This window comes from Odocoileus virginianus, chromosome 16, assembly GCF_023699985.2.
Source record: "Odocoileus virginianus isolate 20LAN1187 ecotype Illinois chromosome 16, Ovbor_1.2, whole genome shotgun sequence".
Taxonomy (NCBI): domain Eukaryota; kingdom Metazoa; phylum Chordata; class Mammalia; order Artiodactyla; family Cervidae; genus Odocoileus; species Odocoileus virginianus.
In genome coordinates, this window is record NC_069689.1 from 60,622,121 (window position 1) to 60,639,268 (window position 17,148).

General features: G+C 38.8%; 1 protein-coding gene across 2 annotated transcripts in view; it reads left to right on the forward strand.

Annotated features, from left to right (window-relative positions):
• The first annotated feature begins 1,196 nt into the window (after nucleotides 1-1,196).
• Nucleotides 1,197-17,148, forward strand: part of AP3S2 (adaptor related protein complex 3 subunit sigma 2) — a 41,145-nt gene continuing 25,193 nt past the window's right edge. The window contains exons 1-4 of one of the 2 annotated variants that reach the window (XM_020909344.2): nucleotides 1,200-1,357; nucleotides 5,661-5,752; nucleotides 6,162-6,273; nucleotides 12,248-12,319. In XM_020909344.2, coding sequence (XP_020765003.2) covers nucleotides 1,289-1,357; nucleotides 5,661-5,752; nucleotides 6,162-6,273; nucleotides 12,248-12,319 — 345 coding nt within the window. In that variant the 5' untranslated portion in view covers nucleotides 1,200-1,288. Of the gene's footprint in view, nucleotides 1,358-5,660; nucleotides 5,753-6,161; nucleotides 6,274-12,247; nucleotides 12,320-17,148 lie in introns of both variants that reach the window. The other variant, XM_070478345.1, reaches the window with a different exon arrangement.

The following is a 17,148-nucleotide window of genomic DNA, read 5'->3' on the forward strand; positions in this document are numbered from 1 at the left end:
TCGACCTCATGGATTGTAGTCCGCCAGGCTCCTCTGTCCATGGAATTTCCCAGGCAGAATATTGGAGTGGATTGCCATTTTTAGCCCCCGGGGCATCTTCCCCACCCAGGGATCAAACCTGCCTCTCCTGCTTGGCAGGTGGATTCTTAACCACTGAGCCACCAGGCAAGCCCTTTGGGGTATATACTTCTAGTCTTTTACAAAAAGTACGGTGTCCCTGTATATACTTCGTGTAATCTTTCCACTTACAGCTATGCCATGAACATTTCTGTAGACCATAAACCTTTCACAACATGATTTTTTTATAACTTTAATATTTCTCATATGCACGTGGATCAATGCATTTAACCAATTTCTCATTTGAATAATGAGTTGTTGTTTCCCATTTCCCCAGCAGTAAGACTGCTGAGATGCATGTTCCTGAGGCTAAATCTTTTCACACATCCACAGTCCTTTTATTATAAATTCTAAGCTGCAAATGCTGGGTCTAATGTTAAATATATTTTAAAGGCTTTTTTATACATATCGTCAACTGTCCTTTGGGCAGGTTAATTCCCATTTGCAGCTCTGTCTGCAATATAAGGACGTGCTCCACTCACCCCCCACCAAGGTATTAAAATACAAACCCTACCAATTTGGGGTCGCAGGTACCTTTTAAAAGGAATTGCATTAAAGATCCCTTAATTCCACCATTCGCTATCTACCATGGAGAGACAGCCCTTTTGCACGAGGAGGCACATATGTAATTCACTGCGGCACTGTTTGTAATACTAAAAAGTAAAGATGTTCCCTAATTTTCGGAACGTCTGCAGTGTCAAGCGAAAGGCATGACCGTGTGTGTTAACGCAGACCACGATAAACGAAGGTCTTCACCTGGGGGCGCAGCTCCTTATGCGGTTTCTGCTTCTCCATCCCATCCTTTTCCGACGGGCTCGGCTTTGCGCAGGGCCGGGATTCTGCGGAAAGCAGTCGTTCTAGACAAAGGGCAGAGAGCCGGGTTCGTGTCCTGGCCAGGCCCTGAGTGGGCAACCAACGCCAGCCAAGATGACGGCCTTCCCCAAACTCAGTGTCGGCAGCAGCCTTTCCACCGCCAGCCAGCCACCCATCCTAGAGAGCTTTCCTCCAAGGCTTGCCGGGAAGCCGGACTCTTCGTGGTCAGGCCTCTGGGCGCCAGGACATGTTTCCGGGGACCACTCTCAGCAGCGCACCAGCCGGAAGCGTCCTTGTTGTGGCGGAAGGAGAGGCTCTCTGGAAGCAGCCGGTGGTGAAAGGAGCGTGGCAGACAAAGATGATTCAGGCGATTCTGGTTTTCAATAACCACGGGAAGCCGCGGCTGGTCCGCTTCTACCAGCGTTTCGTGAGTGCGCAGCTTCGTCACATCTTTTCAGGGCGCCTGCGCTCCCTTCCCTTTCTTTGGGCCGTACGGCGCACGCAGCAGCGCCCGCTGACCTCGCGGTCAGGCAGCATGAGTGACCCCAGACTCGGCCTTCTGAAGACGGGAAGTCCCGGAAGGACTCTTCAGTCTCAGGCCTTGGGTCCCACGCGACGCTTCACCGGCTCTTTCCTCCCTCTTCCTGGACCCCGGCATTTCTGTGCCATTCTGGGACACTTCTCCCAGAGTCTCCGGGCACTTTAAATGGTGGTGGGGGTGTGTCTTCTTGACAGCTTGGACGAAGTCTTACCAATCTTGTTGGTCGCTAAACGACCAGTTTCCCGAGGAGGAAGAAATATACAGCTTTTTAATGGTTTTGCTTTAGCCAGAGGATTTGAAAAATGCTTTCTTGGAATTGTTTTACTTCAGTGTAGGCTAGGAGTGCCCAGGGACTAGACATCTTTCATTCTGTAGAATTGAAGAAAGTTTCAAAGTGGGAAATATTGAGAAATTATAAATCCTGCCGCGCGAGGGCTCAGTGAGTGATAGATAATGCAAGTTCGAATTTTACAAAGACGTTCCTCTGAAAAAAATAAGCATCATTATTTGCCTCCTGCACCCCGACATTTTATTTCTTCGTGGCTAGGTTTCAAAATGTTACATACATAATTGGTGGACTGAGAAAACCATAAAGGGGAAAGTGTCAGAAAACTTAAACGTTCAGGCCTCAGCAACACCTTTTTTTTAAAAAAATCCTTATGTTAATAAACCTCTTTCAGACTTTATTTCCTCTTGTTAAATAGAATGAATAGAAATGAAAGAAATTTTTTGGAGTACCTTTTAAATAGAATTTTTAGCTTGGTTACATTTTATTAAATCGTATCGATTTATATTAACATTCAGTGACACTATTCAGTTTGCATTTGTGTGTGAATTTTTCTCAGATTTTTAAAAGTGTTATTGTGATATGTTACATACCATACAGTTCACCTTTTAAAAATATACAGTGGAATGGTTTTTAGTACTTTAAAAGTTATGCAACCATCACCACAATTTCAGAATATTTTTGTTATCCCCCAAAGGAATCCCTACCCATTAGCAATTATTCTGTATTTCCTCCTCAGTTCCCCTAGTCTTAGGCAACCAGTGATCCATTTTCTCTCTAAATTTGTCTGTTCTGGACATTTCATGTAAAATGGAGTCATACAATATGTGGTCTTTTATTACTGACTTCTTTCTTTTAGTATAACGTTTTCAAGGTTCATCATGTTGTAGTGTTACCAGTTCTTTATTCCTTTTTATTGCCAAGTTACATTCCATAGATAGGTTTCCCAGGTGGTGCTAGTGATAAAGAACCTGCCTGCCAATGCAGGAGACATAAGAGACCTGGGTTCAGTGACTGGGTAGGGCAGATCCCCTGGAGGAGGAAATGGCAACCCACTCCAGTGTTCTTGCCTGGAGAATTCCATGGACAGAGGAACCTGGTGGGCTACAGTCCCCAGGGTAGTAATGAGTCAGACGCTAGTAAAGTGACTTGGCACATATTCCATTGAGTGGATATGTCACATTTTGATTACCCATTCATCAGATGCTGTTTCTACCCCTGGCTCTTGTGAATAATGCTGCTATAAACATTCCTGTATAAGCTTTTTGTGTGAGTGTGTATTTTCATTTCTCTTGGGTATGTATCTCGGAGTAGAATTGCTGAGTCACATAGTGACTTTGTAGTTGTCATTTGGATGAACTGCCAAACTGGTTTCTAAAGTGGCTATGCCATTTTACATTCCTATCAACAATATATAAGAAATACAGCTTGGGACTTCCCTGATGGTCCAGAGGTTGAGAATCCACCTTCCAATGCAGGGGACTCAGGTTGAATCCTTGATTGGGGAATCTAAGATCCCACGTGCCCTGGGGCAACTAAGCCAATGCTGCAACTACTGAGCCTGTGTGCTGTGACTAAGACTCAACGCAGCCCAAAGTAAATATTTTTTTAAATTCTAATTTTTCTATCTCTCTGTCAACATTTTCTATTATCGTTTTGATTAAAGACATTTTAGTAGGTGTTAAGTGGATTCTCCTTGTAGTTTTGGTTTTTTCCTAATGACTGATTTTTTCGTGCCCTTACTGACATTTGTATATCTTCTCCGGAGAGCGTAGGATTTTTAAGAACTAAATTAGCTCCTGAGTGAAAATAACCTTGGAAACTGCAGAGTACTAAAAGATATGAGGGATTATGAAAATCACTGAGAGATGTAAAGCCATTGGTAATTCACTATTTTGTTGAATTAGAAGTTGGTAGCCTCACCATTTCATACTGTTTACCCACTGACTACCATCACTTCCTGGTAAAGTCAGATAAAAGGCTTTAGTTTTCAAGATTTTTTTTTGGTTTAAAAATGCTGGTGCTTAGCATGATGTGTATTTCTGGGTACACAGAGTTAAACCTTTACAGCATCCTGGCGTCTGTGAACTTTGTGAGTTCTTTTAAATGGAAACCAGAAAATAGTGATTGATTTACTTAAACTTACAGTGACCAGTTATTAGCAAGTTTTTATTATTCATCCATTCATTAAATATGGAGAGCCACTGTGTACCTGTGTAAGTCAAAGTTATAAAAAGTAATTGCTCCACAATGATGCTTCTCCTCTTTTTTCTTCTGTTTCTTTTAAATAACCACTTCTAGCCTAAACTCAGTGCTATATAGGGAAAGGGGTTAATGTTACTTGAGTTTATTTTCTGACTGAGGGTAAGTCCAGTCTGAGGGTTTTCTTAAGCTTTGCTACTCAAAATGGTTCTCAGATCAGTAACATTCTTATTGCCTGGAAACTTGTTAGAACTGCAGTCTCAGGACCTACCCCAGACCTACTAAATTAGTCTGCATTTTAACAGTATTTCCAGGTGATTCATTATTCAAACTCACTGAGTTGTTGTTGTTGCTTTTTTTTGGCTGAGACACCTCACTTGAGGTATCTTACTTCTCCCGCCAGAGACTGAACCTGTGTCCTTAGCAGTGAAAGTGCAGAGTCCTAACCATTGGACCGCTGGGGAAATCCCATTATACATTGAGATTTGAGAGTACTGGTCTAGGGCTTTTAATTACTTTTTTCTTTTTGGCCGAGAGACATGTGGGATCTTAGTTCCCCAACCAGGGATTTGAATTCACACCCCTAGCAGTGGAAGTGCAGAGTCTTAACCACAAGACTGCCAGGGAAGTCCTTGTTTTTGTTTAAATGACTGATTTCTCCCTCTCCATATCGTTTTTTTTTTTTTAACATACTTAATATGAACCTCATATGTATAAATAGAAATTAAATGTGGGTCATCAAGAGATCCCATCACATTTGAGCTTTCTGGTGTGTAGTAAGTGAATAGTAAGTGAAAAAAGGTATTTGTAGATCTGCAATTGTTCAAAATTCAAATCTCTCAGTAGAATATTTTATGCTTTCTCAATAGTGCTTTGTTGGTCACACAGCATCTTATATACATGTCTGTATTACTGGTATTCAGTTCAGTTCAGTCACTTGGTTGTTTCTGATTGCAACCCCATGGACTGCAGCATGCCAGGCTTCCGTCCATCACCAGCTCAGAGCTTGCTCAAATTCATGCCCATCAAGTTGGTGATGCCATCCAACCATCTCATCCTCTGTCGTCCCCTTCTCCTCCTGCTTTTAGTCTTTCCGAGCATCAGGGTCTTTTCCATTGAGTCAGTTCTTCGCATCAGGTGGCCAAAGTATTGGAGTTTCAGCTTCAGCATCAGTCCTTTCACTGAATATTCAGGACTGATTTCCTTCAGGATTGACTGATCTGATCTCCTTGCGGTCCAAGGGACTCTCATGCAGGTTTTTAAAACATGTACATGATTACATCTTGACTTCCTTACAGTGGTAGATCTATTGACATATGTTATTTGTCCTGGCATAAATGTTTTCTAGGGTAATATAAAATATTTCAGGACTGTGCCTTCTAGATATTCTTCAACGTTTTATGTGAATTCTTTGACCTTGTATGAGAAATATCAGCTCACCTAGCAGGACAGTAATGGTTAGGGACTAGATATCTAGGTAAATATACCCTATTTTATTTCCTGTAACAGAGCCTTTTCCATTTTCTATAGATTCTCCTTTTATTTTTTCCTCTACTCATCATTTTTGTCTTTTCAGGAAACTGGTACCAAATGTTCAGATCATTCCTATTTGGAAGCACTTGGCTTCCTGTCTCTCCTCTTTGATGGGATATAGTTTTTCAGGCTTTTCCACTGACTCACTTTATTTCTTTTATTCCATAGCCAGAAGAAATTCAGCAGCAGATTGTTCGAGAGACCTTTCATTTAGTTCTCAAACGGGATGACAACATCTGTAACTTCTTGGAGGGTGGAAGGTAAATCATCAGTTTTCTCCCCATATATGCACTTTCGGGTGCTCGTCATCATGCCATTATTGCTTCCTCAGGCAGTGCTTAAGTGTTGGGTGAGTATCTGATGCAGTTGAGCTGAGCTAAGCATAGTCTGCTCAGGGAGAGACTTAACTCTGTTTGGGAAGCTATTAACTGATTGTGCTTCAGATATTTAAATGTTTGGTTCCTGGGAGGATGGGTAGAAGAAAAAATGAAGTAAAATGGCTTTAAGCACCTCTGCCAAATTTGGTTGCCCTTCACTTGGTGGAAATGGCCTATTGTTTGGCCTACCCTCCCTCTTTCTTTTGGGCCCATTTTCATTCCTTGGCACAGAGTTTGTCTTTGATATGTTCAATTCAAATACAAGCTTTTAAATGTTTCCCATCTTCTGCAGTTTGATTGGTGGCTCTGACTACAAACTGATTTATCGGCATTATGCTACCCTCTACTTTGTATTTTGTGTGGATTCCTCAGAGAGTGAACTTGGGATCTTGGACCTCATCCAGGTATGTGTAGCACATAATGATAGTAGCCACTTCAGAGAGTTTGGTATGGATTTTTAGTAGCTAAAAATCTGTAGTAGCTAAAAATTTTTCATCTGTATGTAGATCCTTTAGTCAGTCTCTTTATTGATAGTGGTAAACATTGCTGCATGTCCACCAGGTGGTGCTATGAGAAAGCTCCTTAGCAACCCTCAACCGTTCTTAGCGCTTTTGGGTTCTTTGCTTCTCCAGCTCTCTCACTGCCCTTGGTTTTCTTATGAGTCTGACACCAATTCCTATATGTATACGCCCCCCACCCCGCACCTGAAGCAGGTAACTCAGTTCTCCATGGACACTCACCAGGGGTCCCACAAATTTACTCAGTTCTGACACTTATCTACCTGAAGATGGATACCAATGTCAGGTCCAGGTTGTCTGTCACCTGTGCATTTGACTGACAGCCTGTAGATTGAATATGCCCAAGATTGCCTCCCCACATGATTTCCTCCTCAGGTTCAGTTAATTTGCTAGAGTGGCTCACAGAACTTTATAGAGCAACATTTTACTCTCTACTAGCTTACTGTGAAAGGATATTAACTTAGGAACAGTCAGATGGAAGAGATGCATAGTACAAGGTAGGGGAAAAGGGCATGGAGCTTCTGTGCCCTCTCCTGGCATGCCACTCTCCTCAAATCTCCACATTTACTCGCCTAGAAGCTCTCTGAAACCTGTCCCTTTTGGGTTTTATGGAGGTCTCTTTACATAGACATGATTGATTGAGTCATTGCCCATTGGTGATTGAGTCTGCATCCCCTCTCCCCTCCCAGAGATCAGTAAGTGGGACTCAAAGTTTCCGGTCCTACAGTTGGTTCCCATGGCAACCAGCCCCCATTCTTTGGTGCTTTACAAAAGTTAACCTTATTAGTAGAACAAGACAACCCTGTTACTTTGGAAATTCCAAGGTTTTTAGGAGCCAGCAACAAGGATGGATACCAAATACTTGTCATTATAAATTATACTATCATGTCATGTTTTGAAATTTTTTTCAAGTATCAAACTAAATGATATTTTAAAATACATACTTTATATTTTCACTTGTAATTCTAGCCTGAAACAAAGGAACTTGATATTTTGTCTAATATGTGCAGCCTTGACATAGGTAAACATGATTCTTTTAGGCTTTTTGAAATTTAGAAATGACTTACAGATTTGTTTTCATTACTTTCATGGAAATTGAGGTATGTGGGACCCTATACTTGGAACCATTAATTAGGACAATTCCATTATTTGGTACATTATATTTAGATAGACTTTGTGTGACTTCAACAAGTCACTTAAGTTGAAAGCACTCAAAAAGAGCTTGTGTAAAACCTAATAACACCAATTATAGAAAACTCTAGCTATAAAATATAAACTTTACTTATTTACAACTGTATTTTGTTAAGATAAAATTAAAGAAGCTAAATTTAATAAACTTTAGGGTAAAGAAATGGAAATTTTGAGTGTGTACTTTTATTTTACATATACTATTATCTTCCAAAAAGTTATATTCTTGGATATAGCAACTTTTCATTTTATTTATATATTTTACCCATTCACATCGAGAAAATGGTTTAGTATTAGTTTAAAATTTTCGTATATCATATTCACTTATCATATATAGAATTATAAATAAATACTGGAAACAGCCAAAAAGACTTATCTCTGTGGTAATTTTAAATGCTTTCTTAACACCCGAGTCAGATTGGATATTGAGAGTCAATGTGGTATAATGGAAAGAGCTCAAGATCTAGAATCAGAAAACCTGGGTTTGAGTCATGGATCCACCATCTGATATAGAAATGTTAGGTTGTAAAGATGGAAACAGATTTGCAGAGAACAAGTAGATGGTTGTCAAGGAAGGATGATAGAGGGAGGGCAGCACAGGTAGAGAGGACTAAGAGTGCAGACCTCTGGATGTAAAACAGATGAGCTGGGGATATAATATACAACTTAAGGAATATGACCCATAATATTTCAATAACTGTATTTGGAAACAGATGGTTACTAGTCTTAATTGTGTTGATTTTATCTATTATGATAAAATGTCAATGCAAATGTCAAATCACTATGTAATATATCTGACGCTAACATTATTATATGTCAACTATATTTCAACTAAAAAAATCTAAAATACTGTGTCATAGAATTCAATTGTGACAGTGTATTAAGTATTTTACACTATAGAATGCTATAGGAATGTGCATGTAACAAATGTATTAGAAAATAAATGAAATATAGTGATAATATATTTTTTAAATTAAGCTCCAGTTTTTGGAGGAGATGTACTTCAGATATCTATGTTAACAAGACAAAGAGAAATGTAACTTTATAATATTATGGACTATAATATTATGGACATTTATTAAATACTTAGGGTGTATTAGATTTGGGAAGATAGATAAATAAAAGGTGAAGATAATAGGAAGAAAGAGGTTTGATCTTTTAAAAGACAATAAAATCAATAGTTATCCTAATAAAAAGAGAATAAAAGTCAGAAAAAGAAACCATCAAAATGTTTTTAGAGGTTGAAATACATAGTTATAACGCTAATGTATTTGAAATAACTGACTCCAAAAAATAAATATCCAAAGTAGGTCCACAGAAAGACCTTGAATCCAATATCCTAATGAAATAAAGGTTAAATGAAAAACTGACTCCCTAATAGACTCAGTAGATTTTTTTTAAATGTTAAAAGTACAAGAAAGCCTCTATTAGGTAAGTTATTTTTTAAACTCAGACTAAAATTGTACTGCTTATTTTTTGGAGTAGATTGGTTATGATCCAAAAGCTTCTCAAAAAGAAAATATTAGTCAGATATTACTTATTACTGTTGGACAGAATCATTAAATAAAATCTTAGCTGGTTATTTGTTGAAGCAAGGAGTCATGAGACCTGTCTCTTGTTTTGGATTCTCCCATTAACAAGCAGTATGATCTTAAATCATTCATGTTTTGTTGGTGTAAGGGTTTTTGTTTCATGTTTTGGCTCTGTGTGTATGAGCATTTGTTTTGATTTATAAGTAAGATGTTCTTTTCTAACAATTTTTTTCTCTCTGTAATACTGCATACTAAAAGAATTATTCATTATATCCTAATAGTCTTTATTCCAAGGATACAAGTCAGTTTAACAATGAAATATTCTTGTGTGTGTGCTTAGTCGCTCAGTCGTGTCCAACTCTTTGTGACTCCATGGACTGTAGCCCGCCAGGCTTCTCTGTCCATGGGGATTCTCCAGGCAAGAATACTGGAGTGGGTTGCCATTTCTTCCTCCAGGGGATCTTCCCACCCCAGAAATCGAACCCAGGTCTCCTGCATTGCAGGTGAACTCTTCACCGTCTGAGCCACATCTCTGTTACAGCAATAAGAAAGATAGTAGAAACTAATGTAATTTCATCCAGTAGATGCTCAGAGAAATAATTACCCAAATTATTTTTCTGAAGTACTCTTAAATTGGAATAGGAAGTATTTTTACTTGGTTATGTAGTGCATGTTTATTCAGTTTTTATTGTTGAAGAAATAATACACTTATGTGGTTCAAAATTCAAAAGGTATACCAAGAGTATATAGTGAAAACATCTTTCTTCTCCTCTCCCCCAGTCACCCAGAAACAGCCAATTTTAGTTTTAAAACCAAGAGCCAGAGTTTTCTCAGGGGAGAAATCTACAGGCATTTATCAAAAGGGTGTCTCTTACCGTTCACTCTAATTTGAGCAAACATTTGTAATGAGTGATTAAAAAAGAAGTGAATAAATAACATAGTTAAGGAGGAGAGAGGTAAGTTATCACTGTAAGATGGCCTGAAAACCTTAAAAAAAGAAAAAAAGTGAGCAGAGATTGTAACAGGCAATGAATGATACTAGCAAAATGGCAGAATATGAGACCAGTTTATCAAAGTTGAATTTCCTCTTTCTTGTGAAAGCAGCTAGAAAATTTGTAATTAAAAAAATTTCACTTACAGTAGTGACAAAGGATACTTAATGTTTGGAAATTAACGTAGTATGGAATACTTGACGTTGAGTCCAATAAAACTGAAAAATCCTAAAGGAAGAACATAAAGGAATTCTTGAAATAAGTGGCGCTACAAGTGTTCTCCTTACTGGGAAGAGAATAAAGAGAGCAAAGATGACAGTAGTGATCAATAGATGAAATGGGAAACCGAGTATAAATCCAGGAGATCTTGTTGAACTTGGTGAAGAGAAAGTTTATCAGGAAAAATGAATGGCCAAGAAATGCAGAAATATGTTTTGAGAAGAAAAGGGCAGTGATGAGTTATTGGCTTTACTAGGCTTCAGAGTATGTAATGGTTGCAGATGAAATTCTTATCCACCTGGAAAATCCAAAACAATTGGAAAACAACTATCAGTAGAATTCAGGGACTGGATACAGGTTTAATGTATGAAAATTAGTAGCTTTCCCTTAGCAATAATAACTTAGAAAACATAAAATTTAAAAGGGGCCCACTCATGATAGCAAAAATTTCCTTCAGGTACCCAGGGATAAATGTAAAAATGTAAGATCTATATGGAGAAAACTTTGAAATTCTGCTGAAAATATGATAAAAGAGCAAAATAAATTAATAAAGCATACCCTTTGCCTTTGAGAAAATGATTAAATTATACATATACATACATAAGTTACTTTTAAAATGTCAGTACAGTTGACCGTTGAATAACACAGGGGCCAGGGGTGCTGACTCTCCATGCTGTTAAAAATCTGCATATAACTTACGGTGGACCCTTCTGTATATCCAGTTCCTCTGTATACACAGTTCTTCTGTGTACACATTTCCTCCATATTCATGGTTCCTCATCTTTGATTCAACCAACTAGAGATTGTGTAGTACTACATTGCTTACTATTGAAAAAAATCTGAGCGTAAGTGGACCCGCACTGTTCAAACCTGTGTTGCCCAAGGGTCAACTGTACTTCCGGCTTATAAATTACTAAAACCCAGTCAGAATCTCAATAAGATTGCTGCTGTTTTTAAGTAATTTTTATTGTGAAACTTGTATGTATAACAAATATGGAAAACATGACTATATAATTTGAAGAATACCAATTTAAAGAAGAAACTGTCTCCCAGATTAAGAAACAGTACGTTGCTAGGGCCTTGAATCTCCTATATGTCCCTCCTCAGTTCTGTCCTTCTCATTCACTTTTTCAGACTTTTAAGTTGATCATTGCTTTGCTTCTCTGTATAGTTTTATCATGTGATACATATTCCCTCAGTGATACTTGGCTAGTTTGGAAAAACTTGAGTGTAAGTAGCAGTGTGAGGAAAGGATAATTTGCCACCTTTTAAGTAGATTCAGGGGCTGGCAAAACTAAATTGATGGTAGGAGTTAGGATGGTGGTTACCTTTGGAGAGGGGGCTTCTAGGGAGCTCTAATGCTGCATTTCAGAATCAGGATGGCATTTACATGGTATGTTCATTCTGAACTCATTAAGCTGTACCCTTATCATTTGTATACTTTTCTGTTTAATTCTTATATTTAAAGGTAAATTAAAATTGTTAAGCATGTTAATTAAGTTGATTCATGGAAAAGTATTTTAAAGTTAACGTTCATTGAAATTAGCTGGACAGAGCTGTTAACACCATCATAATGAAAAATTTTTTTGCATGTGTAAGTGGCGGCTTGGGGAAAGGACATAATATAAGTAGTTATTTTTTTATTCTTTTGTATATTAATTAATTAGCATCTTATAAAAGGGGAAAGAAAGCTACATGTGTCTGCTGGTTGTGTTGCTATACTGAAAACAAGGTGGTCCTGTCCTCAGTTGCCCCCTTCAGATTGGAATAAGCAGGGTGATCATCTGGGAGGTTTGGAGTGCATTGGGGTTTTTTGTTGGTTTTTGAGATTTGTCATAAGGCAGATAGTATCTTGACTGCCCCCTTTACTTTCTCATGTGACATTTTATGAAGATAGGAATTGTGTATCTATTTCTACTTGTTTCCTAGGTTTTCGTGGAGACTCTGGACAAGTGTTTCGAAAATGTTTGTGAATTGGATTTGATCTTCCATATGGATAAGGTACTACTCTCCCAAGCCAGGGTTCCTGGGAAGCTAAGAACTTTGACCATCTCTAACCATCTGTACACTTTCATGTCCTTTCATTTTTTTTTTTTAACTTTAGAGATAGTCTTAGAACTTGTTTTATTTAATAACTTAAGTTTATAGTTTTGGGAGTACTTTGCTAAGATTTGTTACCAGTTTTAACACACACAGGATTATTACTGGGCCTATATTATGGTTCATTTTTCACAGACAGACTTGTTGGTTTAGGGCAATGATGGCTACCAGGCCGATGGTGAGATAAATAGGTTTATGTTGATTTTGAAATGAGTTTCTTAGGTATAGTCCACTCACAGTGAAGCTTTGAAATAAACACGGCATGGAGTTGTCTTGGTTTTTTTTTGGCTACTCCGCAGGGCATCTTAGTTCCCCGACCAGGGGTCAAACCCACGCTCCCTACGCTGGAAGCACAGAGTCTTAACCACCAGAATGCCAGGGAAGCCCCGACACAAGGGTTTTTGACTTAGTGAAATTTACATTTTTCCTAAAGAGTAATATAGTGACTGAGACATCGGTAACATATTTTGAGGTCAGGTGATTGATATTCTGTAGCCTGCCAGGCAGAATTGAAGTGGGTCAAAGTACATGTCCGCAGTTACGAGTTGCTAGCATCTAACAGTGACATGGCTAACATCCTCATGTGCAAAATTATATGTGGAACATAGCCAGCAAGGGGATAGATAGGGGCTTCTTTTATCCAGCTCAGCACATGCTGTACCCAGTGCTGTTCACTGGTGGAGGTGGGTGCATCTTAGGTTTGCTTGGCTCTGGTCTTTCTCCCACCGATTATCATTTCTATGATCCATGGCCCTTGGAGGGAGATAAAAATGTTTAGGAGACTGTTCCTCATTGCTAAGCCATGATACTTTATTAATCTGTTTTCATCATGACAAGGCAGGTTATTTTTAGATCCATCATTGCCATCTTGAGGACTTTGACATCTCAGTATCTTCAGTTTCAGTTAACTTTCCCAGGGTTTTCCTGGGGCACTTCCTGGGCCAGTGCAGTGGGTGTGGGCATGGAGTAACGTTTTCTCTCTCAGCATCTGGCTTGACTGCGTGGCTCCCTGAGCAGCCTGGTACAGGAGAATCACAGAACCCCATTCCTTTTGTATTAATAGGTACTTGACTTGGGGCTCCCTGATAGCCTCACAAGGCTTCCGGGGCTCACCAATTCTTTTGAGGTGGTCAGTCTCTCTTTTCATATGAAAGGATCTTAGAAACTTCAGAGACCTCTTACCCCTCCTCTTTGCAGCTAATAAGAGTTGTTGTAGACCAGGGCTTCCCTGGTAGCTCAGCTGGTAAAGAATCAGCCTGCAATGCAGGTGACCACAGTTCAATTCCTGGGTTGGGAAGATTGCCTGGAGAAGTGAACGGCTACCCACTCCAGTATTCTTGCCTGGAGAATTCCATGGACAGAGGAGCCTGACAGGCCCCAGTCCATGGGGTTACAGTGTCAGACACGACTGAGTGACTTTCACTGTTAGTTGCTAAAGATGCTGCTGTCTGGTAATTTCTGTCAAGGAGAGGCATAGCTCAAATCCATTTTCCTTCTGTACCAGTGGGGAAAAAGGTTAAGATTAAAGAGACTTGAGAATATAGAGGGAATGGAGGAATGCCTTCCATAGGCCTTATTGTTACTATTATTTTAAAGCAATTTAAAAAAAAAATTGTGAAATAAGGTGTTACCTTTGGCTAACCACCTGGTTTCAAAGTGGATTCCTTTTCAGTTGTCACCTGTTGCTTACCAAGTCGGATCCACATCTCAGATCATGATTTAAGGGATAGATTTTACCAGGGAAAGGAAATTCTCAAGCAGTAGAAGAGGAGGCACTGGTCTTCCATCCTCCCGTTGTCCCCATGGGGAGGGCCTGTCTCTGCTAGAGTGGTGAACCCCACCTCCCTCCCATACCCTCCCCCTTCCCCACAATGCCCTCTCTTTTTATCAGGCAGCTAAGGGAGCAAACTTACTAGTGAGGTATGCAAACTGCCTGGATACTAGACAATCTGTGTTTGGGTGCCAGTTTTCTGTAGAAGCTGTCTCAGAATGCCAGCTGCCTAACACCTGAAAACTCGGGGGCCTATGGGATGGTATACCTGGAGGAGGCAGTTGAGGGTCCTGTGGGAAGTTGAGCTTGGGTCCTTTGCATTTTAGTTTACAATTTAGGGTCAGTTTTTAAGTTACACATGTGCTCATGCACACACATACACGCCTGTTGGAATTTTGATTGGAATTGCATTGAATCTATAAAACATTGAGGAGGATTTACTTTTTATAGTATCATTTTATCCATGTTATGGTGTATCTATTTCTTTAGGTCTTTGAGGTTTCTCTGAACTTTTACAGTTTTTCCCATAGAGATTTTACATATCTTTTATTAAATTTGTTCTTAGATACCTGTTTTTTTATGTACTGATGTTTTAAATATTCATTTTTTCCTTTATTGCTACTATCATCATATAGAAATCACTTTATTTCTGCATGTTGATGTTCAATTCAGAATTATGGTAGACACTTACTAATTCTGATATTTTATCTGTAAACATTTTGCTCATTTCTTTTCAATCCTGTACATTTCATGTCTTTTTCTTGCTCTACTCTACTGACTAGGAGCTCCAATGTAATGTTGAATAGAAGTGGTGATAGTGCTCATCTCATTTTGATCCTGATTTAAAAGGGAAGTCCTCTTCTTGTCAGTATTTGCTGTATATATAGTATTTGAAGTATAGTAAATTTGAAGGTAAATGTTCTTTATTAAGTTAAAGGGAGTGTCTTCTCTTTTTAGCAGCTAAGAATTTTTAGTCATGAAAAGTTGTTAAAATATATTGAGAGCTCTTTCTCCAACTCCTGAAGGAATCACTTTTTTTTTTTCTGATTATTCTAAAATTGTTTTTTAATTATTTGTGAGGATACCTGCTAAAGCAGTAAAGTAATCTCAGTCCCATCTATTTTATTGCACATGACTTTTGCAGGAAATAAAAGGCCATAAAAATGTTGTTCTTTCTCATATGTCTTATCTTCAGATGAGTTCTATACAGTGTTTTGCTGTGGCTGCACATTTCTTTTAAAGGTTGTAAAACTGTTTTATTTTTAGTTGCTCTATGACATCAGGAAATTGCTACCCATATCTCCTAAGGTTTTTGAAAAGTGATGATCCAAGGAACCCGAATCTCACTCTACTCACCGTATAATGTCAGCAGGTATCTTCCAACAGGTGGCTTTCTTTCAGTGGGATTTCAAGCTCACCTTTGCCCTCAATGTAGAGCAGCTGTTAATCCAGGCATATCTTATGTTGATAGAAGAAAATTGTCTTTTTACTCAGATAGGTAAAGGATCTATCATAAGACAATAAGAATGTCACCTCTAAAGCCATCCTTAATTGAAGAGTCTCTCCACCTCAAGTCGGGATTCCCCTCAGATGGTGTTAGACTGTGCATTGGGTCATCACGGGTAGCTGCCCCACTCCCCTATGCAGTGGTGGCTGGAGCAGGAGGCCTGTGTAAGGACCAGAAATGACTGAATTCCTGCTGTCCTGGCAGTTGTTTTTTTTTTTCTTCCTAATCTTGGGATTTCTTTCTCAGCTTCTAAGTTATTTTTGTCAATGTCCTGTTTTTATTACTGCAGCTCTCTTCACCTCTTCTCTCACCCTTTCTTCCTGTATTGAAGAAAGTTTAATCCATTCCATTTCTAGAACTAAGTTCTCTTCCTGTCCCTAATATGCATCATAAATCTCACTTCAGCTCACCTCTGAGATGTCTTTATTTGCTCTTTCTTCTGTAACTATAAATTCCCCAGCTTGCCCCAGCCTCTTACAGAATACAGCTCTCCCATGCTTCTGCTGCTCCTTTTAACTGTCATTTCATTTAAGGTAAACTCCTTCAGTGAGTGAGTGATGTATACCCAGTCTTGCGTTTCTACTTTATCTGTTCTTTTTCTGGAGCCTATAGCCTGGTTTTTACTTGTACCCCAAATTCACTGATTATTTCCTAATTGCATTTGCCAGTCATCACCTTTAATGTTTCTGCAGCATTTGATGCTGTTGATCATTCCATGGAGCACTGCCTTAATCCTTTTCCTGCCTTAGTTTCTGTCACATAGAACTCTCCTGGTTTTTCTCTTACTCTCTTCCCACCTTCTACCAGTAAATTATGATGTCAGTCCTCTCTCCCTTTACTCTTTTCCCTCTCATGCTTCTCTCTTAGGTCCCAGTTGCTCAGACATTTCTTTCTCATTTCATTCTAGCGTGTTGTTTCTTCTTGCCACTTCTTATCCGTAGCCAGGTTCAACATGCGTCTCCTAAAAACTGTTGCTTCTTAGCTTCCCTTTTTGGGTGGCAGTACCAGTATTCTGTGTCATGTACATGCAAAACGTTTCCTTCTTCTGTGCCCCCAGCAGCCAGTCAATCACTAAAACCTGTGCTTCTTTCCATAGAGTCCTTCTTATATCTTGTTCTTAGATTCACCGATTATTAACATTTGTCACACTTGCATTTATATTAATCTCTCTATATATATCTACTTTTTTTTCCTGAACCATTTGAGTTAGTTGCAGGCATCATAACTTTTCAACCCAGAGTACTTCAGCACACATCTCTTAAGGACAAGGACAGCATGTTATATAATACATTGTGCATAATTCTCTAACATACTTAATTACAGCATAATTAATTATTAACCACAACATAATTAGCTCTCAGGAAATTTAACATTAATAAATACTGTTATCCAATATATAGTTTATGTTTAATTTTCCACATTTGTCCCAGTAATGTCCTTTATATGTATGTA